The sequence below is a fragment of the Lepisosteus platostomus genome, chromosome 9 (genome assembly GCF_059453375.1).
Source record: "Lepisosteus platostomus isolate fLepPlt1 chromosome 9, fLepPlt1.hap1, whole genome shotgun sequence".
NCBI classification, from domain to species: domain Eukaryota; kingdom Metazoa; phylum Chordata; class Actinopteri; order Semionotiformes; family Lepisosteidae; genus Lepisosteus; species Lepisosteus platostomus.
This window is the reverse complement of record NC_142619.1, coordinates 5,481,047-5,508,346: the sequence shown is the minus strand read 5'-3', so window position 1 is coordinate 5,508,346 and position 27,300 is coordinate 5,481,047. Positions and strand designations below refer to the sequence as shown.

At 39.7% G+C, this 27,300-nt stretch overlaps 1 protein-coding gene and 1 long non-coding RNA gene across 2 annotated transcripts in view; both read left to right on the top strand.

Annotated features, from left to right (window-relative positions):
- The window catches only part of atxn10 (ataxin 10), a 96,457-nt gene extending 81,277 nt beyond the window's left edge, over window positions 1–15,180 (top strand). The window contains exons 11-13 of the mRNA XM_088646651.1: window positions 12,869–13,094; window positions 13,991–14,031; window positions 14,187–15,180. Of these exons, the coding sequence (XP_088502777.1) occupies window positions 12,869–13,053 (185 nt within the window). The 3' untranslated portion in view covers window positions 13,054–13,094; window positions 13,991–14,031; window positions 14,187–15,180. The remainder of the gene's footprint in view (window positions 1–12,868; window positions 13,095–13,990; window positions 14,032–14,186) is intronic.
- Window positions 15,181–22,928: 7,748 nt separating this feature from the next.
- Window positions 22,929–26,831, top strand: LOC148654443 (uncharacterized). Its single transcript, XR_015941451.1, has 2 exons — window positions 22,929–24,330; window positions 24,770–26,831. It is a non-coding gene; the product is annotated as an uncharacterized LOC148654443 (long non-coding RNA).
- Window positions 26,832–27,300: the final 469 nt, after the last annotated feature.

Below are 27,300 nucleotides of genomic sequence, written 5' to 3'. Positions count from 1 at the left end.
ACAGAAAAATGGTGTGATGCAGCACTAAGAAAACCAAAACTGCTCTTAAAGTTTTTATGGTTTTCTTAGTAAGAAGGGATCTGTGAATGGACCTGGAGTTCGTCGTGCATGATTAAATGAAAATTGTCCTTTCCGTTTGTTTGAAGAGGGCCTGCTCTTTTAACTGACTGAGGGCTTTTTGTGTTCCTCCTGAGATCTGTCATCCCCCGGTTGCTATGATACGGCTGTAAAGCTGTTCTGTCCAAAGCTGACCCTCCTCGGGCTGTAACGATAGAGAGAGTCATTCTTTTTAATGGCACTTAGTGTTTCGGTTTTGCTTTTAAGCCGTTTACTGGCCTGTAGGTAATAAATTGAGACCCAGTTAATCAGACAATAATATAATCATCTTTGCTTAACTTAAAAAAAAAAAAATCTCTTCCGGATGAAGGTGCAAAAAAGACAGGCAAGAACAGAAAACTGAGAAGCACAGCGTGCTGTTTTATGGTACATGGGAGGGCAAACAGATTGGAGAACGCTGCGATAGTGGAAGCAACATTCGTGAGTCAGTATTATATGGTGTCGGTTTTTCTGCAGCAACAGCAGACAGAAATCTGTTACTGTAACTAAAAACAGTTAAATGACCCTTTTGTGTCATTTGTACAAATCTCACTGGCTGCATCATCATGGGGGCCTGCTGTTGAGGTACTGTAAGCCTGCTGAGAAATGTAGTATAGGACTTAAAAAGATCCCCCGCTATTCACTTTTTTCAAGTTGAGGATAAAGTGTTGGTTGTTTTTTTTTCCGGCATGGTATACTACAGACATGCACACTCTCTTTCGCAGTATTTATTGAAGCGATTTTATCAACCAATCTAAGAAAATGGGAGCTTTAAATGTCTGAGGCCAAAAGGGCAGATAGTGCAGACAGACTGATCTTCTGTGAACAATAGGTGCATTTTAAGTGTCAGGCTGTGATGCAACAGGCATGAAGCACTAGCAGTCTCAGTGGATGTTTCGCCTCTGTGTACCTGGAGAGATTAATGCTGATGTCCGTGACTGTTAGCTCGCCAGATAGTGATAAATGGAAGTATTTAAAAGGTTTTAGACAGATTGCCTACACTAAGCAGCCTGACCGAAGAAAGAGAGCTCAGTGTTGAGACTTTTTATTAGTGTCCTCTTCAAACAGAACGCTTTGGCAAACTGCACTTTCACGGAGTATGTGAAGCAAGAGAAGCTAGCTTAGGTGCATATAAAAAAAAAGTTTCTTTTGGAGAAGTTGTTGCATGTATTGTGCACAAATGAGAACATTGTACGTGTCATATTAACATTGAACTGACATGGTTTTGAAAGCTGTTTTCACAGTATAGTAATCTGATGAAAAATGTAAAAATGACAAGTTATAAAAATAGGGATAAGGTTATTGTAGCTTAACTAAATGTAAAATAAACCAAGTACGAAAATAATAATTTAGCTGTACATAGAATGATTCTATTCAGTATGCAAATTCTTCAAATTGTCGCGTCTGTGGATATTGTCTGTACATTGGAGAATTGTGTACATTTTCCTGACAGGTTCTGTGTAACTGAACTCTTGCACAAGGACCTATCCTTTCCACACCCAAGAGCTTCACATCTCCTCTGCCGGGGAACCTGGAATTATTAGACCGTGGAAAAGGCATAAAAAACCAAAGTCTTGTGAAGTTTGGTTTCCACTCACAGAAAAGTATAGCAGTGCTTTTGCAGACGTTGTGTTCAGTGTGTGTATCTTTGGCAACGTTAAGATGGGGCTTAGAAGAAAATGAATAATAAGAAAATTATTTTGTAGTGTATGCAGCAGTGCCAGTTAGTATCCATGAAGCCACTGAAGTTCTAATTGTTTGACATGAATTTACAATTAAGAGGTCTGAACTCCCATTATAAAACATTGTGGTTTTCTGGCTAGAACTTCCCTGAAAGCCTTAAGTTACCAAGAAATTATAATGATGTAGCTTTCTCAAACCCCATAGGAATATACAGGGAGACTAAAAACCCTGCCGCTACATGCTATGTTTTTACTTGAAGACAAAAGTCTGTACGGTTGCTCTGCATTTAATTCTCTGGTCTGTTTCTTCAAAGCCATCCCTGCCACTACTTGATGTAGTTTTCTTAGTTTAGAGAGTGGATGCGATACATTAACAATTGGATAATTTTAGTATACTAAGTCATAAAAAAATACAGAGAATAAAATGCATTTTCTTTTGTTCATCTTTGTATGGTTTAAGACTGTGGGATTTTAATGACAGACTGACAAACCATGATGTTCTATTGAATTCCTCGTATGAGCGTTATTATTGAAAGTTAATTATTCTTGTGATACAAGTTGTCATTTTTATAGTTTTGTTTTCTGTATGTTTTTACGATTGGTTTCTTTTACAATGTGCTGCATTTCCATTTTCCCATAAGCAATGAAAAAGGATGGTTTTAGCAGGACATTTTTGAAAATTTACTTCAGTGCACTGAGCACAGGGTCGGTAATTAAAAAAAAATGTAGTCTACAGTATTATAAGCTTGATACTGTATGTACTTGTTTTATGAATGTCAGAATCACAAAACTGTTTAGATTTTTTCTTATGTAGAGCCAGCATAGGAAATTAGAGTTTAGTGCAGTGGCCGAACAGATTTTGATCCTCTAAATTGTCATTGTTATAGATCTTAAATGGCCTTTATATTCAATGTGGTTTTCTGGAAGAAAGTCAGTCTTAACCATAGCCTAAAGGTTGTTGTTTTTTTCCCCCATCAAAAACAATTTTTTCTAACTCTTTATCGACCAATCCACCAGGAGTGGATTGTCCTGAATCAAAAGTAGTTTTTCTAAAGCTCCCGCCAACGTGTAAAGTCTAACTAACCAATCAAATCGGATCATGCAACATCACGCTGCAGATTGGTACACCTGCTGGCACTCAAACTATAGCCCTGCAGTATGAAAAGGTCCCCTGTGCACAAACTTGTGTGAAGTTCAGGCACAAGCTACAGTACTTCACCACTGTTAACCACTGCGAATCCTAATGTATGTGAAACCTTAAGACAAGAAAAATGCTAAGGTGCTCGGAATTTGCTAGGAGCTAAACAAGATGGACCGATTTGACTTGTCTTCTTTGGTTGTATTTTTTTAATGTGGTGGGTGTGGGAAAACGGGCAGTTGTCTGTGATGGGCAAGTAGAGTTTTTCAAGCCCGTATGAGCATCTGAAATTGTCTGGCAAGTTCTGAGAATTAGAGTGTGTGTCTGTTAGTCTGTCTGGTTTCTGTTATGGGTTGCATATTGTTGGCCTTTGTTGTGGTCTGACCTTATGTTTTTATGTGTTTAGACATTGTCCTGGAGGCAAGGGAACATGTCGCTGTTTGTGTTTCAATTTTGGTCTGAGTATGGGGTGAACAGAGAGTTCAGTGTGGCCTTCATCCAGGACCAACATTTCATTTAAAAAATCCCAGACCGGGTTTGTAAAATATGTGTCGGGAAGGGTGTGCTTATTTCTGTGTGACACAAACACAAAATGAAAGATTTCACCTCATGTCATGAGTTTTTGTTTGCAGAAGTGTTGGTTTGTTCAGACTGATCTTAAACATAGCATCATCTCTTGAAACAAATGCAGCAAAAACATTTCGCTGTTTACAGATACAGAAGGGGAAAAGATGACTTTTTTTTTTCCAGGCATAGCTTAAGTCGCCCATTTTAATGTATGTTTTTTTTTTTCACAAAAGCTAAACCCTAACGCAGCCTAAAGTGGTGGCATAAAAAATAGCTTGTGTGGTCTTAAAAAAAAATGTCTAAACAGATGTGACTGTTTAAGGCTTGTAAGCACACACACATTAGAATCCATTGTTTATATTGTATGAATAAATAGAGAAATTGAAATAAAAATGTTGGATAAAAGTTTATCAGCGGGCCATGAGTTACTTTTTTTTTAGGCGTATTGAATGCCATTCTTTTGGTCTTATATTGTCCTTTTAGCAGAAATCAAATATGGCAAGATTTTATACTTGATAGTTAATGATTATGAATACTTGTAACCTATAACACTTGGCAGCGCAGATGCAAAGATGATGAATACTTTCAGCTATCCAGGTTGTCTAAAAAAATTGGTGTGCTAAATTTAATTTATATTTATTTAAGAATTGGACCATTGCAGAAGCAAAAACTAACACACTCATTGAGGGAGTGTCTGATACAGTGTCACTCCTGCCTGTGTCTGTTCATCATCAGCTGATGAACTACCTTAATACAAGCAGTTTAGTCAGAAATAACAGCCAGCGAGGTGCTTGAATAAAATTGTGTGTTTTGAAGTTGCAGGGAACGGCACCCTTGAAGCTGAGTATTTGACTCTCGGGTAGAAACAAGGTAAATAAAAGTTTAAAGACATTAACAGATCAATTAGCTTACTTCTTGGAATAAAAACTAGTAGACCAGTGTTTTATTCATATAGTGTGTTTAAGGACGAGCCTAAATTTTGCATTTGAGAATTTGGTTACCCTTGTTAGATATTTGCATTTTAGTCTGAAATATTGTATTTGAACCTACTGGATTTCCATTTTCCTTTTTAGTTGGTGTATTCTTTTGTTTCCACCAAAAAAATAAACTTTCTACATTTACCTCCTTTATTTTTTTTTTTAACGCAAGGGTGTTAACTCTAATTCATAAACAACAAAAACCTTAAAACCTTTTGGTTCATGGGGAGTATGATTAATGGGAATCAATCCGATGTTATGTGCAGTATGTAACGCATCGCCGTTAAAAGACCCAAGTGAAGGTACGCTTTCACTGATTAAATAGCATTTAAAAGAAACGATGGATTCTCTCTCCTTTACTTCCTCATTTGAGTTTAATCCAGTGCAAAGCCTGGTTTCCACAGTGCCCAGGGATGGAAATGAATGACCAAACTTTCGTTCTGATTGGTTTACTCTCAAAAGAACTTGTTTTTATTTAAAATAAAATAGAGCCTCTTACCGGGATTAATATAAGGTATTAAAGCCCTTTAGATAAGGGGTGGGAGGGGTGAGTTAAAGAAAGCTGTAAAAGCTAACACTTGTATTTGTGAAGATTTTCTTCCAGAAATGTCTGTTGCGCTGCCAGTTGCATTTGTTCTTTATGTAGATTTGCAACAAACAGGCCTGGTGTATTATTGCAGTCTCTATGGAAACAACTGAGGCCTTTCTAGCAAAGCACAGTCCAACAATAAAGGTGCTTAAAGTGTTGGTAGGGATTAGAAACTTCAGAACATGTTGAATTTTACCTCTTTGGCCAGTGTGACAAGAGGGCAGTGGGAATATTAGCTTTCACTCATTTTAATCTCTTGTACCACTTCAGTGTCAGTGGGCATGTCTAGGGATATCTATACCGTTGCAGTATGTCAAGAGCCCTGCTCATGTAATATTCATCACTGGCTCTGTGAGCTCAGCGGTACTGTTGAAAAGAACGCAGTCAGTTCAAGAATTGAGGCACTAAACGTTGGCCCGCTATTGCCAAATAGATCATAATCCATCATTTCAGATGATGCATTTTAGCTGTACTGTATTAAAATCTTTAAATTTGAAAGTTTTTGTCACTGCAAAAATAAGCTCCTCTGGTTTGTGTACATGTGTAATCCTTAGTTTTTTCGGAATTGCAGCATTTTTCACTTAAGCCACAGGGGTATTAAAATTAGCTAAGCTTATGTTTTCCAACATCTGAGATGCCAAGAGACATTTGTATCTCTTTCATTTTCTTCTTCAAACAGTGTTTGTTTTTGGAGTGGTAGGTAGCCGGCATCAATCACTTGCTGCCCGTTTCTCAAACTGTTTTTTATTTGTTCCCATTGGGTGCAATTTCTCAATAGCGTCTGAGAAAAATGACATCCAAGTGAATGACATCATGAAATTCCAGGTTTTTGCAGTTTGGGTAAGAAGCAGTGTGTATTCAAAGCAAGGGAAAGTCCCATTAAACTCTTGTCCCAATCATGTTAATTCAGAGTGTATTTATCCTCAGTTCTTAGATTAATAACATTTTATGATTATTGTAAAGCACAGGTTTGCCAATGCAGTCTTGCTAAACATACATTACGTAGTGTACACAACAAATTCGCCTTTTGCAGCAGTATGAACTGTAGCCAGTTACAGAGTACAGTAGACTCCATAATTTACTCCCAGCATAAGAAAACACTATAATGACTTTCTTAAGGAGACTGTTTTTACAGTCTATTTTTTATTTTTAGGCTGTGTTTTACCCTTTTTCCTATAAAACGTCATGAAAAATCTGTTTTTCCTTAAAGTACAGCATTTCTAATTGTGTTTACCTTATTGCAGGACAGAAAAATGTGCATGATTACGATTTAAAAGAGAGCCCAACGGATGTATTTATTCACACTGAAACAAAAGATCGACATTCTGAGGCTTGAAAAAAAGTGTTGTAACGGAGCCGTTTGCTGAAGATTTTATGAAAAACAGTATTCTTTGGGGGGGGAGTTTTTCCTTATTTAAAAAAAAGTTAATTACACAACAGTGATGTTTATCGAGTTTAAAGTAAAAAATATATCTTGTAAGAAAAACAAGAAACCTAGCAACATGAACCATAAGTTTGTGTGTGTGTTTTTATTTTGTTAAATACTGTATTAAAATGTATAGAAAAGGGAATGTATAGCACAAGTAGTTTGCACAGTTTTTAATGAAACCATTGAGAATATAAGCTCTTTTTAAAGATGTGTTCAAGTTTGCATACTGCAGCAGATGTCTTAAGTATAGCATTTGTGTTTTTTGTTACTATTTTCTACTTCATTGACATCTCCTCATAAGCAATTACTGTATGTAATTGTTAGTTTATGCCCACAGCTCCTTGACACATGCAGGTAAGGAGTAAAACTGTATATAAATACTTCCAGTGTTTTTCTGCTATCTGTCTGATTTGAGCAATGTCAGCTTCTATAAGAAACAGCACAAAAATAGTCAGCAGCTCTGTAAAATTGTAATCTATTTCTTTTTAAACACCTAACAAAAAAAAACAGGCGATTGCAGCAGAGAACCATAAGTATAGCGCAAAAAGTTCTAATTAATGGTGTTGGACTTAATTATAGCAAAGATTTCCCACATTGGCAAGCATGCACAGGTATAAATAATACCCTTGTCTTCCCTTTGGTAGGTACAGTGGAACCGGAATTGATTCCTTGTCACTGTAATAAAATGAATAGTTATTGATCGGGGTATGGCTAATGCAGTATCAGAGTTCAACGCTACCACGGAGTTGGTGTACACATGACTGATATTGATCCCACATAAAAATGTCAGCTCTGCCAAGTGTTATAGGTTACAATCTCTTCCTTCTTGAGAGTTATGCCCGATTTTTTTCCCCCCTCATGTTCCTTCATACCAGCATCGTTTTGGAGACATTGAAAAATTAACCTCTTTACTCGCTTAGCAGAAGGGGTTGTTGCAACACGGATGTAGTGTGGAGACTGTTCTGTTCGGTTTAGAGAACTGGAAGAAAGCTTTGAAAAGCAGAAAGCGGAGCAGTGGTCAGTGAAGAGGGCATGCTGTTGCCGATGTAAGAGGGGAGAACAAGCTGGCCAAGGCTGATATTTGATAATGCACGTGGAAAGTGGCCAAAGTTATCTCGGCTCTCTCCTGAGTAGGAGAGCGATCTTTTGCTGCAGGCTGACTCAAACTATTACCCCGCCCCCGCCAGAATCCACATCCTAAAGGGAAAAAAATGAGTGATATTAGTAAGCCCTATTGCGTTGTGCCGCAAAGCCATTTCGGTTTGTTTCATTCCAGTTCTGCTAGGTGTTTACTAGCTACTGGTTTATTTGCTACAATATATCCACTGACCCTCAAAAGTTTTTTGTTTCCTCCCCTTTCTTGAAGGTTATAAGTAGGAGAGGGGAGCTTTCTTTTATTATCATGACCTTAAAAAAGGGATAATTGAAAGACTTGCAGGGGATGGGTTATAAGCAGTGTGGCAAGGAGAGCAATTGTTTAGGAATGCAGAGGAGGTTGTCCACATGTACAGTTTCCTGGGATTTTTGGTCCTCGCTTACTTCATGGATCCAGTGGCTATGTAAGGGAACCCCCTCCTCCCTCAGTGTTCAGACCTGAATTTCTGCCTAATTCATGACCCTTGCCTTCAGCGCTCAGCTACAGTAAAACCACAAATAGATATAATTCTGCCAGGGTATCTGTTATTTTGTCGGTGTTCATGCCTATCGGTAAATTTGAAGTTACCTCACAAAACCGGTGTGAAGTTGAATCTCGTCTGTCTTTATTGCCTGCCGTGTCTTCCCTCGTTTCTCCATTTCCTTCGGTTGAACGAAGGAGAGATCATTTTCTGGAGTCGTGCCGTGCTTTTATGAAGTACCTTATACCTCCTGGGATGGAAGGAAGCAAAATGCCCACATACTGTAGAGCAGAATCTGAAAATGTGACATCTGTGTTTCTGCAGCTGTTACAGCCGCTTTTATAACTTACTGTACCTTCTTTTATTGGAAAACACTCTGAGTAAGAGCGCTTTTCACAGAAGGGACGAAAGAGGGTGTGGCACATCAACTGCTGAAGTGTATAATATTTAAGTAAACTCAAATCCTCACAAAAATTTTAATTCAGTTTAGGCGGCCGCTCAGCCACTAAAGCACTTGCTCTGAAAACAGGTTGCACGCTGATTCTGAGTCATGTTGCCAGCCGAGTGTGACCAAGATTTCCTGAGGGACAGCCACAATTGGCAGAACTCTGCTGGAGTAGGACTGAGATTTCTCAAGCAGGGCTCCTTTGGCTTCCTGGCAAACAGTGATGCTTGCAATCTTTTTTTTTTTTAAAGGGTTTATTAGTCTTTTATATTAGCATTGTGAAGCTGTTCACTGAATCCAAGGGTTCCAATGGATCCATTCCATAAATCCTGTTACCTTACATTAGAATTAATGTTATGTACAGTATAGCAAAAACGGAAATATAAGATGAAAAAGTAAAGGGGTGGAGCTTGATAAGACCTTTAGAGTCACATCAAATGCAGATTAACTAAAGTTAACTTGAAGGTATCAGATATTCTTGCTGTCTTTTTTTCATTGCACGTTTGAAGGAATTGTGTGGGTTATTGTCAAAGAGGAAATTAATAGTACTTAGAATTTAGTAGTTCAGGTGGGTAGCTTCGTCAGCATGCGTAGGCTGCAAAGGAACAAGTAATAGGTTTATTCCATGCTGAAAAAAAATAGAAAAAACACTTCAGGTGTGAGAGAGACAAGGCAGTAGGCAAAGGTAATGTAGTGGGAGAACAAAAGCTGGGAGGGAGGGGTTAGAGGTGGGAGGAGGGGTTAGAGGTGGGAGCAGGGGACAGAAAGAGAGGCCAATCAAGAGGTGTGAAGTCAGGATAGGTGTAGAAAGGTGTGAAATGAAACTTCCAATGAATGGAGAAAATTTAGTAGAATAGTAGTCTGTCGTTAAGATAAGAGGGAAGGTGTGATCCTAGCTGCAGGATAAGTTTGGTTTCGGTAGTCTTTCTGATGTATGAGTTCGGAAAACCAGCTTTGAGAACAGACGGAGAGATTAGAGTGGTCGTGGCCGTCAGAGGTGAAATGAACTTAGAATACTTAGAATTTGATCATTAGCATTTATGCGTTTTGATATTTCACAAACAAAATAATAGTTCACCAAAAAGACAATACAGTGGGTTGGACAATGAATATTTTATGCGCACAAAGCACGGTAAATTCCCAGAAATAATTGAAATGTTCAGTTAAGAATAAGTTAGATTAAGTTTTAGGCAGAGAGTTGCAAAAGATGCAGGTGGTATTCATAAGTTAGATCTTGCATGTCACTGTACATACAGTATGTCCTGTTCAGTGTTTTATTGGGTACATCCTGAATATTACAGTGAAGTTCTCTAGTTCTGGAGTTTAGACCTGGACCTATGTTTTATTCCGGTTAATATTATATTTTAGGACTGATATCCAGAACATATGGCTTAGTCCAAGCGCCACAAAATTCCTGAAATTCCTAAATGGGTTGATTGGAAAAGCATCATGATCTCTTTGGAACTCCTGACCCTTGAGACTTCCTGGGTACCTGCAGGTTTCTGCGAGAGATGTGCCAGCTGGCCCATCAGGACCCTGTTTCGTTTGCCTTTGAATAACCTACTGTATGACCCGATGGACGGACAGATTGTGGACGTCATCTGCCCTCCCTCATTCCTGAGGAGCAGTATGTATAGGAGTTGCTGCTGTGAGCTGAGATGTTAAGAAACGATTAGGAATTCCTGATGTGGATATCAGATATAAAATATAAAGAAAATCAAGCAGTTTAGGGCTCATACCACATTCAGCGATATACTTTTAAGCAACAGGACAGGTGCTTTTCAAATGATGAGTCGTCACTTGTAGATACGACTATGATACAGCAGATTCAGGTGCTTTACCCTTGGAGCTGTTAAGGTGGAGCTGTTAAAGTTTGGAAGGTCTACTCACTCATCAGTGGAATACTCACTGTGGAACTAAGTGACAGAAATATGTTCCTTTATTGACTCTGCTCGGAACGTCACAGAGCACAACATAAACCACGGAAGCACCAGCCTTGAATTGATTTGGCAGGCCTTTATGCCACAGTTCCATGAGTCACCGTAGCCCGATTGTTTAAAAGGCAGTTAATTGATTGGTCTTCTGCTAAATAAACATCTTAATGGCTTTGCCTCTTCAGACGGGTCGATTTAAAAGTTTATTCGCCCACAAACGTCAATGGTGAGCAAAGTCTTTGTTTACAGTAGGAGAGTGGATCCAGGGCCACCCCACAGCAGCCAACGAGAGAGGCAAAACTTAGCACACTGTCATTCTGTGAAGATCCTGCCCCGCCTAAAAAAATAAAGAAATCCCCATAAGTGGTGATTGAGATCACAAGTGTAACTAGCTCCAGCATCAGTTCCTTTTGGTACTCCCCACTGAATGACATAATTGTGTGCCCATTAAAATTTACTTGTAAAACACAAGATACTGTTATTATTGCTGCCCAATGGTGGAAATACCCATTGTATCCAACTGTGAGGTAGGACTGGTATCACAGTATGTGAACTTGCATGCTATCGATTTGCCTTGTGCCCCTCAAACCGTTATTACCTGAAACAGAGTGTCTTTCCATTTGCCAGTTTCCATATGGGCAACGTTATCCCTATCAAGAAAGATCTTACAAAGCTTTTCTGTGTGGATTATTACACATTTATTCATCTTTTTGGGATGAAAGTTTCCATTTGAAAGTGTTAATTCACTGGTAAGAATGCAGGTGGACCTGCACATTGGTGGTGGAGGAGCACTTTCCTATACTCTTTTTTTCACTTTTAAGAAACTTCTGAGAATACAACTGTTTTTCAAATCATTAGTTGTTTTTTGGAAAGGAAACCCCTCCAGGGTTACGTAGGGCTGAGGATGATTTGAGTTGCTGGAACTCCGAATTATTGCGATAATACCGAGAGTGGGCATCCTGCGATGAGGTCATTGAAATTTATAAGGATTTTCAACAAGACTACCTGTTAGGTTAAAGGAGACCAAGGAAGATTGTTTCCTGGTTTCAGTGAGTTTGCATTGAGGGAGCTTTGCTTTGTCTATTAGGAAGTATGCACCTGACATGATTTCAGGCCCCTCTTCTACAGTCAGAGGAAATTGACATCACCTTGTTCTTGGTCATCTAATGCTAACCATCTTCCAAATTTAAATACGTGAGCTTATTACCAACTTGCTGTACATTCCTGTCAGTTGATCACTGGCATTCCCTTTTAGAACAGAAACTAAAAGAGATTAAGTCCTTTATGTCAATTTTGGAATTTAAAATACCTCGTATTAACAAAAAAATAATTTTATTCGCTTACTTCTATTACTTTGATATGTAGTTTAATGGAAGTACCCAGTATAACTGCTTAATAAGTTGGCAACACTGCAGTACATAGTGTATGATACCAGAAGGGCTGTTTTATTGTTTGTTTTTTTTGGAAAGAGCATCTATTTGACTGCTGATAAATGTCTCATTTAGTCTATTTGCCCTTTGGGATAACGGTTCAACAAATTTTCTTAAAGTAGAATGCAAATGACTAAATGCTGGTAAGTAGTACAGGTCTTTTGGTAACTTGCTAAGGACTGTTAATGGTAAACTACTTTAGAAAGAAAGCTAGTTTCATTGTTGCTGCCGATAACTGGGGCAGTGCGGTGGCTCCGTGGCTAAGGATCTGCGCCTGATCTGCGGAAGGTTGCCAGTTCGTACCCGCCGGCCGGCAGAGGAATCCTACTGCGTTGGGTCCCTGAGCAAGGCCCGTAAGCCCAGCTGCTCCAGGGGTGCCATATAAATGGCTGACCCTGCGCTCTGACCCCCAGCTTCTCTCCCTGCCTGTGTGTCTCATGGAGAGCAAGTTGGGGTCTGCGAAAAGACAAATTCCTAATACAAGAAATTGTATATGGCCAATAAAGTGATCTGATCTGATCTAACTCTTGAGATATATTTGTCATCAATAGTGGACTTGTTTTCCAGTGCCTGCAAAGGCAAAGAAAATTAAGGCTTTTTCAATGGGGACTGAATCTGGGTATGCAAGCTGGTAAGGTATGAGCAAAAGTTGATTCCCTGCTGAAAAGTATACAAGAAAAACTTTTTTTTTAAAAAGTATTTTCACGTGTAGCACACCCAGATGGAGACTCAAAATCTGAAGATATTTCTTTCTTTCAACTTTTCCCGTACTAGATAAATGTGGGTTTGAGACCTTCATGATTGATTTAGGCTTGTACATAAATTCCCGGACACCAGCAGTGGGGCTTTTCCCACTTCAAGTGCGACGTCCTAGTTTGTAGACGCCAGCCTGAATGCGCTGTTGTATTCTTGAAGCCTCTACATTGAAAGCGACCGAACGTTCTGTCCTTAACCGAGTACGGCAGTTATCAGCCAGTGGGCCATATTTGCTGTCCGGAACGTGCTGGACCAGAACGAGCAGAACCAAGAGGTGCTCAGGGCACTGGAGGGACGCGGCGTGGCCGATTACTCTGCTCTCAGAGAGATGGGCTTCAGACTGGAGGACAGGGATGGAAGTCTGCTACTCAGACCGGTCACTAAGGACACCTAATGGCCACAGGAGGTGTCCGCTGTTGAAAGCAGGACGATTTGGTAAGAGTTTTGGTTTGAAGGTTGAAAATCTGATTTCCTTTCATTTGTCTTTCTTCCTTGCATTACCTGTTCTCAGATATTTAATTCTCTAGCTGCCTTTTTGCTAATATGTTAGTTGAATGCAGTCTTGGGCTAGCATAAAGGTAATAATGGTCATAATCCTTTACAACCATTTTTCCCAGTAGAAAGCACCGGTAGCGATTTATGCATAACACCACTAACCATGAGAGGAAACATCACACGCACGTAAGACAAAGCATAAAAGCTTTGTGTTTCTCATCTAATGTTTCTAGTTTTACTAGGTGCAGGCCCTTTCCGACTGTTCATTGAATATCATCTGCCAAGTGTTGGAACGGTCTTGAATTTTAGTTTTCTGAGTTTAATTTGCAGCTTCTATGCTTTTGTAGGGAAGATTATTAGCGCCACAGAGAAAAAAATAAATATCTTGTTTATACCAGAAAAATATCTCGTTTAAACACAATAGTTAATTTGTGAACAAGGTCGCCTACTGTATTAGTACTGTTTATTGCATTGTACTGTATATGCAATAATATTGTCTGGTGCAAAGTAGCATTGTCTTTAACAACAGCAGAATATCATCACACTCCCCTTTTTTAGGGAAAAAATCATCTTAAGGAGCACGTGTTCTGTCTTTTGTAGACATGAAGTACAACACCATGTCAGTAAGCATTCCCAGGTTAAACGCGGATTGTTTTCACCATTTCTGTGACAAGTAGAAATGACACTGCTTTCCAAACGTATGTTTGTTTCTTGATGTGAAACTGACTGTCAAGTAATCATAAATCTATTCTGTTCAATGTTTAAAGAGTAAAGGCAAAAACCCATGTACAGTCCATGTTTGTGCAGTTTCACTGTTGTTGTTTTTTCCCTCTCAGGAGTGTGAAGAAATTGCAGTATTTTTATCAAACAAATGAAGGTAAGCCATTTGAGCAAATACAAAACTGATGTTCCCTAAGACCCTGTGCATCTGCTATATTGGCCATTGTTTTATGATACTTTTCCTTCTGTCCCAGTTATATTAATGTCATTGGCATTCTTAATGCATTTTTTATTTTCTTTTTTTTCCCCCAGATTTCAAGATGATGGAAGAAAGCTGTAACATGCAGTCATTTTGCCGGAGTTAACGTTCCTTAAATGTACTACTTAAAACCTTGGTTTCAATTAGAAAATCCAAAAACTGTAAGTAAGCACTGCATGATTCCAACTAAATGTACAGTATCACAATATCCCTAGAAATGAGACGTTGAAAAACTTGAAGGATTTTTGGGTGTTTCTGGCTCAGTGAGATGCTATCTTCTGTTCTCTGTTCAGGGATCTGATCAAGTTCTTCCAATATATATACAGTACAGTGGATATAAAAGTCTACACACCCTTATTTGAAATTTCAGCTTTTGTTTGTAAAGGCTGAAATCAAGGCAAATCGTGCCAGTCCTTCTTTTACATTAAATAAGATCTTGTGACCAACCATATTTAAGTGAAGAACAAATTGATTATTTTAAGAAAAAATAATTAAAAGTAAAACACTTTCATTGCCTTGGTTGCATAAGTGTGAACACCCTTCAACTAATACTTTGAGAAGCACCTTTTGCTTTTATTACAGCCGTAAGACTGTTTGGATAGGGCTCTATCAGCGTGGCACACCTGGAAGTTTTTGAATTTTACTTATTTTTCGTAAAAATGATCGATTTGTTTTTCACTTAAATATTGTTGGTTATAATATCTTATCAAAGGTGAAAAAAGGTCTGACATGATTTGTCTTGATTCCAGCCTTTACATCATCAAAAGCTGAAATTTCCAAAAGGGTGTGTAGACTTTTGATATCCACTGTATATTGCATGTGTGAATAATAAAGCACAACATATGGCAAGCCATCGATTGACTATTGGTTATCGAAATGACCATTGCAGTGTCATTTTGAAAGAAGGCATTGTTTTAGATGCAAAGTAGAAAAACTCCTAGTGTTTATCAAAGTATTAGTAGTATTCTTAACTGTGCCTTCTGTTTTCTTGTTAAATAAATCCTGTATTATGCTTTTTCCTGCTGTTAATAAAGAGAATTCCATCCACATTGTGGCAAGGTTTGTTTTGCAATGAATGCCTTAAAATGTTGATCTTTGAGGGAGTTCAGATTTTATTCCAACTAGATCTCCGTTTCTCACCTGTTGTACACCACTTTGCAGCGTTAAATGAAAGTACAGTACTACAGTTACACAACATGTCCACTGTGTCTTATTTGCCCTGCGTGATTTCCCGAGACCGACACAGCACGACGTTCAGAAATCACTGCTGCGATATATTGATTCAGGTTCCTCTGCTTGCGTTAACAAGAATTTAACAAAAAAAAAGGCTTCACCAAAGCGTCAGTGCACAGAACGCACGTGTCAAAAAGCAGAAACGTGTTCTGTCCGCCATTTCAAATGGGCAAAGCTCTAAAGTTCTGAAGTCTGGCCTTTTTTTTGGCGCTTATTTTAGCTTTCCTATTCCATTTCATTTCTTTTCAACTCGCAACAGGTGACGGCGAATGTCCCCAATTTTTTTTTTTAAAAAAAGCCCTCTCCTGCCTGTTCTGTACGTTTTTTGGAAGCTTCGATCTGGGGGAGCTCGTAGGGGTTAATTCCCCAGGGAGCAAACAAAATGGAAATTCCTCCGTGGTTTGTAGAATTAGCCAAAAAAAGCCGTGGGTGTCCCCTTGGTTCCACTTACCACTTTGGAGTAGACACTTCTTCACCTCCGCCCTTGTCTGCCAAGCAGTGGGATACACAAAACACATAGGTATAATCCATATAATAAAACCGCAGATGAATGGGTTTTGTGGGAAACTACAAGAAGGTAATGCTCTGTGTTTTCTAAATGGGAAATTGTAGGGCTTTTCAGAGTGAAAACATGCTGATTACTGTATTGTAAAGTGCCTTTTGATTCGCTTTGCAAGGTTTAATCCTCAGAACACAACAGCATCCCTGTCTTCCACCAGTGGCAATTCAGCCTCCGAGAGACTTCTATTACAGACCGGGGGGATTAATCCTGCACCCGATCAGTCGTTAAAAACAAAAAAAAAAAAGAAGCCAGCCCTTCTTGAATTGGCAAATGGTAGCCCCAGTCATCCAGTGCTTTTGACCGATGTGCCTCTTTCTTCATAGAAAACGAGGTTCACAGTTTGTTGTTTAAAAACAATGTGAGGGGGTTTGTGAATACAGCTTCCCACTATGCTGTTTTTTTCTGCCCGGTTTTGTTTTTTTTCTCCTTCTACGGAGAGCAATTAGAGGGAGAATTTCATAGAAGAGCAAGGCCATAGAGAGGAATGGGGATGGCGAGCTATTATCCAGCTAACATGGTGAATGAGTCACTACTGCTCAGTGCTCACAAAAGGAGAGGTTGAGTATAGCCTCATCAAAAGACAGACAGCACACAGTATCATGTGGCCATATTTGTTTCATATATACTGTATGCGTAACGTATTGCATTGTATGTTGAAACTGATAAGCTGTTTGATATGGCTGCTATCATATCTTTACAAAATAAAGGCCATGTTTAGATGAATTAAGACCAGAAGGGACAAAAATCAGTTCTTGGGGGAAAAGCTTGCAAAGCCTTGTTGAAACATGCATTCAATTTAATTATCCCAATTTCTAGGTACACAAATTAAGGATAAGCCAGTGTCACACAGTTATCTTGAACTAATAATTACACATTGAGCTTCATCAACAAAGGAAAAAATAGGAATAAAGCTATAAACAAGTAGATATTGGATTGAGAGGACCCTATCACATTTATCGAAATTATCCCAATAATGACAACTCAAAGAAATCACCCTTTTAACCTTGCTTGTTTTTGTAGGATTTTTTTTTTCAGATGTTTTTACAGTTCCTTGTTCAATGGCTCATACAATCAAAGGTTTTTTTTCCTGTTTGTCCAAATGTGTTATTTTTAAATCTTTTTTTTTAACAAAGATCCCCAGTTTGCTCCCAAAAAATATCTGGCATATTTTATTTAAACTGGGCTTTAGTCTGCAACGAGCATGCTATCGCGTTGTACAGTACATTCTGCTTATAATGACTGCTGAGGCTAGAATTTGAAATAAAATTCGTGATGGCCCGAATTGAATTGTTAGTGCCATTAAAACTGCTATCTCATCTTGTATGTAACTGTGCATGTAAACAAATCTCTTAAAAGTCCACTATGTGCATGTGCATTTTGTATGAGATTGTAGGTAAATGCTAAATGTTATATACAGGTTAGAAACATGCACCGACTTCTAAGTAGTAGTCTTAAAAAAAAAACAGCTTTTTCTCAAACTACTCAAGGTATATTTTGGAAAGTCTGGATGCATTTTTGTATTACAGTTAATCTGTTTTCACTTTTTTTTTTCCTGTGTTTTCTGGCAAGGCTGTTATTGTTGGCTTTAAAATTAAAAAGAGGGTGTTCATAAGGGTCTGGATGAAAAATGAAACAATAAAGGAACACACTCCAGAGGCAGACTGTGACTCTTGTTACTTTTTCATTCTGCCTGTTTCGTTTTGGGAATTAAAGCAACATGTGATCGTGACATAAGAAACCACAGGGACTCTTTAGTACATTTCCTTGGGATCTTTGGGTTTTTTTTTCAGATAAATTTTGTTCATTTGTGTTTTTGCTGTTTTCTTCTACATGTTCATAAAATAATGTACCCAGATTATTCCAGTGCTTTACTGAGTTTAACATTCTAAAGCTTCATAAAGTTTATCTTGTGAGCAGTTCAAATACAAAAAAGGATACAGATAATTATTAAATTAGTGAATAAACCTTAAAAAATAATGTGTTACCCTGTCCTAGAGGGTCATTGTGATCTGTGTATTATGGACAATGACCAATTCAAGGCACTTGTTGTTCATGGGGCTTAACAATGTGTGCCAATATCTGGAAATAAAGCCCCTTTAATATCCTGCTTAGGAACAGCACAAGAACCTCTCCAGTTAAGCCATTGTGTGGGTTTCTTAACAGGTGTGTATTTAAATAGAAAGCCTTTTACTGCTTCTGCCACCAGAGACCCTGGCCTTGTGAACTCTCCTTGCCTTTCCCCCTCACAGTGTTTTTTTTATCAATGACAGCTTTTCAGCAGCCTGGGAAAAGGGGGAGTGGATTGACACAGCCCTCCCTCTCCCCCAGAGATTAGCCATCCAACTGCAGTATCTCAGCCTCTGCTCCAGCGGCAGGTAGGCTGCAGGCCAGTAATGAGCCCTTCGGGCCTTCTCAGACAATCCTTCCTTGCCCTAGCCCCTTAAGACACACGCACCAGCAACACGTGATATTGAGTATTTTAGGAAGCAAAGTTTGGGTTATGTAGGTAACATCCGACACGAGAGTGAATTCCATCCCCCTTTCTCGTGCTGACTGAAATACACAGCCTGGCAGGATCACATCCCAACTCAAATATGCCTTTGTTGGCATTCTGTTGTCCCTTTTTAGATTATATTAAAGAGTTGGACTACTGGAAACGTCAAATAAGTGGCTACACGTTCTCTGTGGGTGAGAGGGCCTTCTATTGCTGTTCCCCAAAGCCATAGAATTCTACCCCCAAGCATTGTTCCTTCTAAGGACACACACAGAGGTTATGAAATCAGTGCACATAGGAAATTGAATTGCGCACAAAAAATTAAATCCCCCCCCAAAAAAGATGATAAAACAAACGCAGTCATCAATTGAAAAATGCTAACTTGGCCACACGAGACTGGCTGCAAGAGGCCCAACTTGGCTGTGTGCATTATTATTGCTACTCGATAATCGGTATCTGTGCTCTCGCAGTCTCGTACCTCACGGCTCATGCTCGCCCGGCACTCAGTCTCTATGACTGGGCTCGTTGAGTCACTGTCCCCATCTTTTGGATCTCTATGCTTCTATGAGGATGACGATATTAACAAAAAATAATTTCAGGTTAACAATTTGACATTCACTCAATTTAGTGCGCACACGTTTTTGCCTCTGAGAAAAAATTTAAACAACTTGAAATTTTTGCGCACACAGGCCTTTATAAATTAGAAGGAATGTTGTCCCCAAAGATATCAGACCGTCAACCACCCTGAGAGCTCTTAAATCCAGGCTCAAAATCTTCTTCAGAAGGGTTTTTATGTAATTGGTGCCAGTGTCTGTTCCTGGTATCTTCTACTACATTTTGAATGCTGATTTTTGATATCTCCTATCTTTTTTTCTTTTGTATCAGCCATTTTTCCCCCCGTAAAATGCTTTGAGAAGATATTTTTAAAGACACTTTATCAAATAAAGCTTATTATTTTTATGATGATGATGGTGAAACCCATCTTCCTGTGAGAGAAATATAGACTGATTATCACGCGTTTTCCCTAAATGCAGGTAAATATGACATTGCATTCAAACAATCTTCCCAAGTTCGGCTCTTGAAGATGTACAGTATGATACCCAATATAGTGCTCAATTCGGAACAATTCCCTTTAGTCTTCAGAGGATACTCCCAGGATATTCATTCTGTGGAACACAGGTTTTCAACTCCTGGAGAGTTTAAGAAAACAAAGTTAAGGTATTGATTGGGTCATCTGTAAAACAAGTGAACTATAGTCCCAAATTATCTCTGCATTTAACAGGTTTTAAGTAGTGAACGAGTAATTAACACTCTGGATTCAGAACCAGAAGGCCATAAAATGCCCAGCACTCTAAATGGGCACAAATATCAGTTGCTTTGCGAAAAAGAATATCTGCTTCATTAAATAATAATTGATCAAGGTTCAATTGTTCAAAGTCCATGAAAGGATTATTTAATGTTTACCAAGCATACCTGGGTAAGTTCTTTCCAGAATTAGACTTGGATAGCCCTGCTGTTGCCTGATAGGAATAGGGTATTCATTAAGATTTGCTGTGCGTGTGTTAAAATGTGATGAGTCACATGGTACCATGCAATGATTCACTCATTAAACCATCGCAAAAACAATGAGGTGAATGATCAGTGTGGATTATGCCCTTATAATCTACTTACAGTGGATCAACTGTGTCCAAGTTTGATCAGGATAAAAGCAACAGGTTAATGTCGAACACATTCTGTGTTTGTTAACGTACGTTTCTAAACAATAATACTGTAAAGATCAGCAATTGACTATCGAGGGAGTAAATAGGTCAAAGGTTGCCAGTTTTCAAATGGCAATAAGCTTGATAAGATGATTACCTTGGAGAATAAGTAAGGATGGTTCAGAAGATGCCCAGAATACTGCCTTGGTTTTTCTCAGGTCATCATTTAAAACCACAGTAGCTCGTCAGCTGTGAGCAGTAGTGCTTTCTCTCGTGTTCCCCCGCTGTGTTTAGTCTCCCGGTGTTCAGACTTTCCTTTCTCTGTGTCACTCCTGCTTATGACATGCGGACGGCCAGAAAAAAAGGTCGTCTTACGCATTTCGCCAACACGCATCAGGAAAAAAAAACCGTTTGTGGTGAGGATAGTCAACTGTGTCCAGTGAGTCTTCCTTCTATATTCAGCCATGTGGTCGTGTTTACAATACAGGGTTGCTGCAGCGTTGCCTGGAAGAGTCGTCCAACGATAACCTAGCCACACTGTTGCAGGGAATCCAGTCTAGCTAATAGTTTCCACCCCAGGAGAAGCTGTAGACACTTCCTGTGGCTGACTGAGTTTTTGCCCACACCACGGTGTACCGCTCAGAGGAGGAAGCTCTCGCTCTGCCTAGGGCGAGGAAGCTGGAACTGTTTGGTTTCAGTTCATTTCAGGCTCGTCTCGCTCGTTTCCCCAAATGTCGACAGCAGCCCAGAGGATGGAGCCCCCTCTCTGTCTGTCTCCACTCTTTCGCGCGTGGCAGGGTGGCTAAAGCATTATTTGGGGAATCTGAAAGGAGGTGGGGAGGTTCTTTCCCAGAAAGGAAAAAAAAAAGCTGCAAGGGTAGTTTTTTTTTTTAAGGGCAGTTGTAAGGGAAAATATCTCTGCGCGAAGGAGGATGATACCGTTGGCTGTGTTCATTGTCTTAACAGCTCCAGTTTTATTCCACGTGTCTAAATTTTCATGTCAACTGCGCTGAGGCAACGTTAATTTTTGTTCAAATTAGAATGTCTTGAAGCTTGCTGACTACAGCATGTCATCTAAGCACTATTGTGCCGAGTGGGCTCTGAAAGGTTAAAGGTTCATCCTTTATTTATGGCAGTTCATTTTTATTGATATATTTTTGTATATTGTGTTAATTCAATTACAGTTTAAGCCTTGTTTGGTTTTTCCCTTTTTGCTCATCAAAAGGGTGTGATGTATTTAACACTGTTTTGCTTGTGTGTATTTGGGATCAAATCCACCCCCAGTATGGGCACAGGGGCATTTTTTTGTGTGTGACAGTACCTCCTGACCATCTTCGTGGGATAGATTCATCCCAATTATAATGTGATATACTGCTGTATCTGGTGCTGGGCAGTTGTTAGTGCTAAATTACAATGTGATGAGTTTGTTGAGAAATACCGAAGAAGAAAATGATCCAGTGTCGTAAAACTCAACTCTTTTCAAGATGTTACTGACCCCAAGCACAATCCAAAATATGTGAAAGAGTTTCCTGAAAAACTGAAATACCGCCCATCCCAAACCCCTGATCTAAACCCAGAAGAAACAGCTGACATCAAGCCAAATTTCCCAGCTGTTAAACAGGGATAAAATGAAACGCTTGACTACAGAACCATGAAAGAATATTACTTCTCAATTATGCAAGAAAGACATGAAGGCAATACCAGCCAGCAACAGGAAAAAAGAGGTCCAACACAAAATTGAAATGAGCCAATTAAATACTACATAAAGATGTTTCCGTATACTTCCATGATATAATCCTCTTTATGCTTTGTCCAAGTGCCAGTTGGAATGAAAAAACACACAACATTCTTTGTAAAATTGTAATTCTCCAAACTGGGAATTATTCTGACGGTGAATGCGCTGTGATGTTCACCTAAGTTACTCAAGATCGCTCCTGAACACTTAGATAGTAGTGTTGATTGATAGAAAACAAGACACACTCCCATACCACCACACTGTGCTATAAATGGATTTATAACAGGTTAGATCTTAATCTTGCACAGTTCTGCTCTTGTGTATATAAGTCTCAAACCCGAGTCTTATTAACTCAGTGGGACTACAAAGTTGGTCAACAGTTTGTGTTAATATATACAAATATCAGTACTCTTTGTATTCATATATCCATTAATTGGAGATTTTTGTCCGCACAGCTGAACAACTCCTTGAAATAAGTGTCAGAATGTTGTTGTTTTTTTTTTTCAAACTTTGGCTCAAGCTTATTTGAGGATATATTATACAACTAGTAATGAAAGAAAGATTTTGTTTGGCAAAGTTCTGCAAAAGGTTATTTGGTTCTGTTATATACTGTATGCCTTAATCTATTAGATACAGTATGTATTAAATTTATGCTTGTTTCATATTTGCGTCCATTATGCACATATTTCTAATCTACACAGAATCTCTATGCATTATGGGAATGAGCATAACTTTGTTCTTGCTGCGTCATAAGTCTTGCAAGTCTATATTTTGCATATATGCATTTTAGAAATCTTTGTACACGTGCATGTATAGAAAATTTTGTCTTTGTAATTCAGGTTCCCCAAGCTGAAAAATCAGACAATTGAAACATCCTCCCCAATTGCAAGACTGTCCTAGTATATGTGTATAGCATAGACTTAACTTTCAGCGTCCATAATATGGGTGACACATTGACACCATAGTTGGCATTGGGGGGTCTGGAGCTCTGGGTTCAATGCTGGGGTGCTGTCTGTGTGGAGTCTGCATGTTCCTCAATTGGTCCAAAGACATGCCGGTACTGTAGGTTTATGGGAAAGTTGGCCCTGGTGTGAGTGTGTGTACGTTTGTGTCTGGACAAGTTTAGCATCCCCTCCAGGATGTACCCTGCCATGTGCCCATTGATTTCTGGGATAGCCTCTGGCTCCTCCTTTGCAACCCTGCATCGCATAGAGAGGTTGGAAAATGGATGGAAGGATGAATGGATGTCTGAAATATATATTAGAAAAGGAGACAGTTGCCAGCAGCCATATCACCCTGTAACTCCCATCTGGCAGCTCACTGAAGCTCAGCAGGTGTGAGCCTGCTCAGTACCTCGATGAGAGACTCCTGGGAAAGCTGAGGCTGCTGCTAGAAATGGTGTTAGTGTAGCCAGCAGGGGCGCTCACCCTGCGGTCTGTGTGGGTCCTAATACCCCAGTATAGTGACAAGGACACTATACTGCAAAAAGGCACCGTCCTTCAGATGAGACGTAAACCCGAGGTCCTGACTCTCTGTGGTCATTTAAAATCCCAGGGCATTTCTAGGAAAGAGTAGGGGTGTAACCCTGGTGTCCTGGCCAAATTTCCCATTGGCCCTTACCAATCATGGCCTCCTAATAATCCCAATCTATGAATTGGTTTCATCACTCTGTTCTCCTTCCCACTGAGAGCTGATGTTTGCTGAGTGTACTGGTGCACTATGGCTGCCGTCACATCATGCAGGTGGGGCTGCACATTGGTGGTGGTGGAGAGGAGTCCCCATTATCTGTAAAGTGCTTTGAGTGGAATGTCCAGAAAAGTGCTATATAAGTGTGAGCAATTATTATTATTATTATTATTATTATTATTCAATTGCTCCTTTCATAATATAATCAGTACTGGGATGAAGAGAAGTTAGTGGATGTTTTTATTGCATTGAATAATATTAATATACAAAACCAATATCTGCTACTGACTATCAGAAGTTGAGTCTTAGCTCTTATCGGGTTCTCTTAACATCCAAAGGCCTGCAGATGTTTAGTACTTTTGTAGTAGTGTTGACTGACTTAGGAGTAGCTTACAAATACAATACATTTTGTTTTATTGACAGCCGTATGTGAAGAAAAACATGTTTTCTTTAACACTGCTCACTTCCTAGGGGCCATGAGCAAACAGTACAAAACCACAACACTCCGAACTTGCAGTTTGCGCAGCGGACATGAATTCTCATCGGCGTCCGTGTTTTTTCTTGTAGATTCATTGCCTCGCTTGCCGAGACATGCTGGTGGGGGGACTTGAGACGGCGATGGCAGTCTGCAACTCATCGCGTGAGATTCGGCCATTGTTCTGTGGTGTCTGTGACAGTCGTCGTCAATGCAGCATTAATTAAAACGAAAAACAAAGCATAAACAATAAACACCGAACCACAAAAGCCACAGCTACCTCCCATGCTACCCTGGAACCATCCAAAGAAAGTAAATACAGTAATAAATTCAAGATTTCTTTCTGCCGAACTTTAAAGCCCCTTGTTACATATGAGCTTAAGTGCATTGCATTATTCAACAGATAGAACCGTAAGGATGTCATTCATTGGAAACGACGCAAACCGGCATTAGAAGTATCATGTTTCAGATCGGAGGCTGGTAGTGCTTTCTTGCAGATGTGCAGCTTGGCATTTTGAGTAATTTCTGAGCTTAAAAGGAAGGGGCTCCTTGAGCTCCTCATTCAGTGCGACAGGGCAGGGGGAAGTGGGGGGAGGAGAGTTTGTAATGGAATCACTTCATAAGTAAAATACCAGTTAGGGTACAATAGGCAGCCGCAAACCAGGCTGTGGTAGGAATGTTTTTCCAATATGCCATGTATTTATGCGAAGCATATTGGTATTAAAAATGTATTTTCTCTCCCCTCAACAAGAACCAGGCATGGCCCCGCTGCCCGCCCCTCAGGCTGTCAAAGAAGACGTTCCACTTCGAGCCCAAGGTCACATTTGGTGCGGGGCTCGAGGGGAACAAGACAAGCCGTCAGGACCTGAAGTCGAGCTGCTGAATGCGTCCTGGGTTCACGTCGTCGGTTGCCACAATGCTAAGTGCGAAAGCTTGGATAAACACAGGTTTTTGTTTCCGGCACTGATTTGCGGTACCGACTCTTTCCCTGGGCGTCTGTGTCGTGTTTTAAATGGACACTTGTAGATGAGAAATGCTCGATTTTCCTCCAGGTTCCCTTGTTAGTATGGCTGTTTTTTTGCTGGTTCAAGCACTGTTTTGACAGCCTAAAGAAACACACTCAAAAGCGCTGTCTCTTCCTCAAAGGTTTCCTTCTGTATCCTAACACTGTAACCCTGTCGCACTACAGTTGAGGCATGTGTATTTGCATATTTAAAAATACTAACCAAATTAACCAAAATGCACTCCTGTTTCAGGTCCTAAATGCAACCCTCGTCAGTGTTCGTGTTTTGAACAATTTTATTGTCGTGCCTTTCTGCATTGTGGTTCGTCACAGTTTTACTGGGAAAATGGAGCTCTCGAATCTGATGCCAAGGAAGTACAGGATATACAGGGATAGAAAAATTGCTCGCTAATCTGAAGTGGGCTTTAAATGCTGAGAAGCAAAGTGATGGTAGTAAACCAATGATGAGCAAATATAGTCTTTACATATGTGTTCATGCCTAACCTAAGGAGATCAGTCGTGGAAGGGTGTTCTGTCTCAGGCATCATCTAATCTCTCTGCATTAAGATATAAAGGTTTTATTGGAAAATGTCATGCTGGACATTTTACCTTTAAAAAAAAACCAAAACAACAACATCTTGTTAGCATACAAAGCCAGTGCAGGTTAATGACTATTTTCACTTCCTGTGCTTTGTTTTTTTTTTTGGGGGGGGGGTTCCCAACCAATGCCTGTTTGATTTTGCGGCTCAAACGAGAAATCGAAAACAAAGGAGCCACCTTCCCGCAGATGTGCATTCCCATGGATTTAGAAGTGCCCTATTGAAGGATGAACAGCATTCCAGGCCTTAAGAGACTTTGCAGGGGGAAAAAACCCCAAGATCGCCAAATGACATGTGGCTTTGTGGGATGCTTCACATGGTGGCCAGTGTGTCAGAGCTGGTTACTTCTAATCGCTGGTGATTGGTGGGAGGTTTGAACCTCCTGATGCAAATCACAACTGTTTAAGAAGACCATGACCACACAGTGACAGATTAACATTCCATGTGATTAACTCATATCACTATAGTTCTGAACTGGGTTTGAATCCGATTGGGAAGGGCTTTGCTTTGATGGCATCTTGTGGAAGTGGCCAAGTCTGCATTCTGAGTGTTTACAGGGGTGAAATGGACATAGAAGTTTACCATTCACCTGTGGTTTGAGTGTCTTTTTAACTGACCTCACAGCTCCTACCTTAAATATTGGTAATGTCAGGTCATGTCACATGGAAAGGAGAAGAAACACACCTTATATCTTTGCAGACACGACGCAGACTTCTGAACGTTAGTAAAACCCAATATCATCTAGCGTAAAAGATTGCAGAATTGATTGGCATGACTGAAACTCACTGGGGTGAAAAATGTCACACAAAACCAAAAATATTTCTCAGCAGCTTTGAGTTCGCAAACAGGTAATGTTAAAAAAAATCAGTTTGTTCTCCCTTCCTGTCTCATTTCCCTTGAATGACTCAACAAAATGGGAAAATAACTGTCAAATGTAAATCTATCTTATAAGGCTTCCATATGCTTTTCAACAGCTGGTCTGTGCAACTGACCTGTACTTGTCTTGCATTATGCCCCTGGAATAAAATAATTTTAAGCCTAACCTAATTCTTACTAAACAGTGTTAACAAGTGGAAACTAGTTCTGAGTAGTGTTTGAAAAAGAAAAATGAAGTTATGCTTGTTGACAGTACTTGTGAGTAAAAGCCTAGACAATCCCTATCATCATTGTCACTCTCTCCCCCTACCATAAAACAGACAAAAAAAGAGGAATATCTGTCCATTTTTCATCCAGGCTATTTGAATTTCTCACAGAAAGCTGTTATGTCATCTGGGAGTGCTTTTCCCTTAACCTTCAGCATTGTCCTTGCTTAAAGTACGAGATCTATGCAATTAGCTACCGATGTGGTGGCAACAGAGTTATGGAAAAGACATTGTTACTTAACACACAGGCAGCAGTAATCATAGATCATTAAGTCATCAATATATCCATCAATATGGAGATGGAGTGGTGGCTCTGTAGCTAAGGATCTGTGTCTGTGGCTGGGAGGCTGCCGGTTCATATCCCACGGCTGGCAGAGGAATCCTACTCCGTTGGGCCCCTGAGCAAGGCCCTTAACCCCAGCTGCTCCAGGGGTGCTGTATAAATGGCTGACCCTGCGCTCTGACCCCCAGCTTCTCTCCCTGTCTGTGTGTCTCATGGAGAGCAGGCTGGGGTATTTGAAAAGACAAATTCCTAATA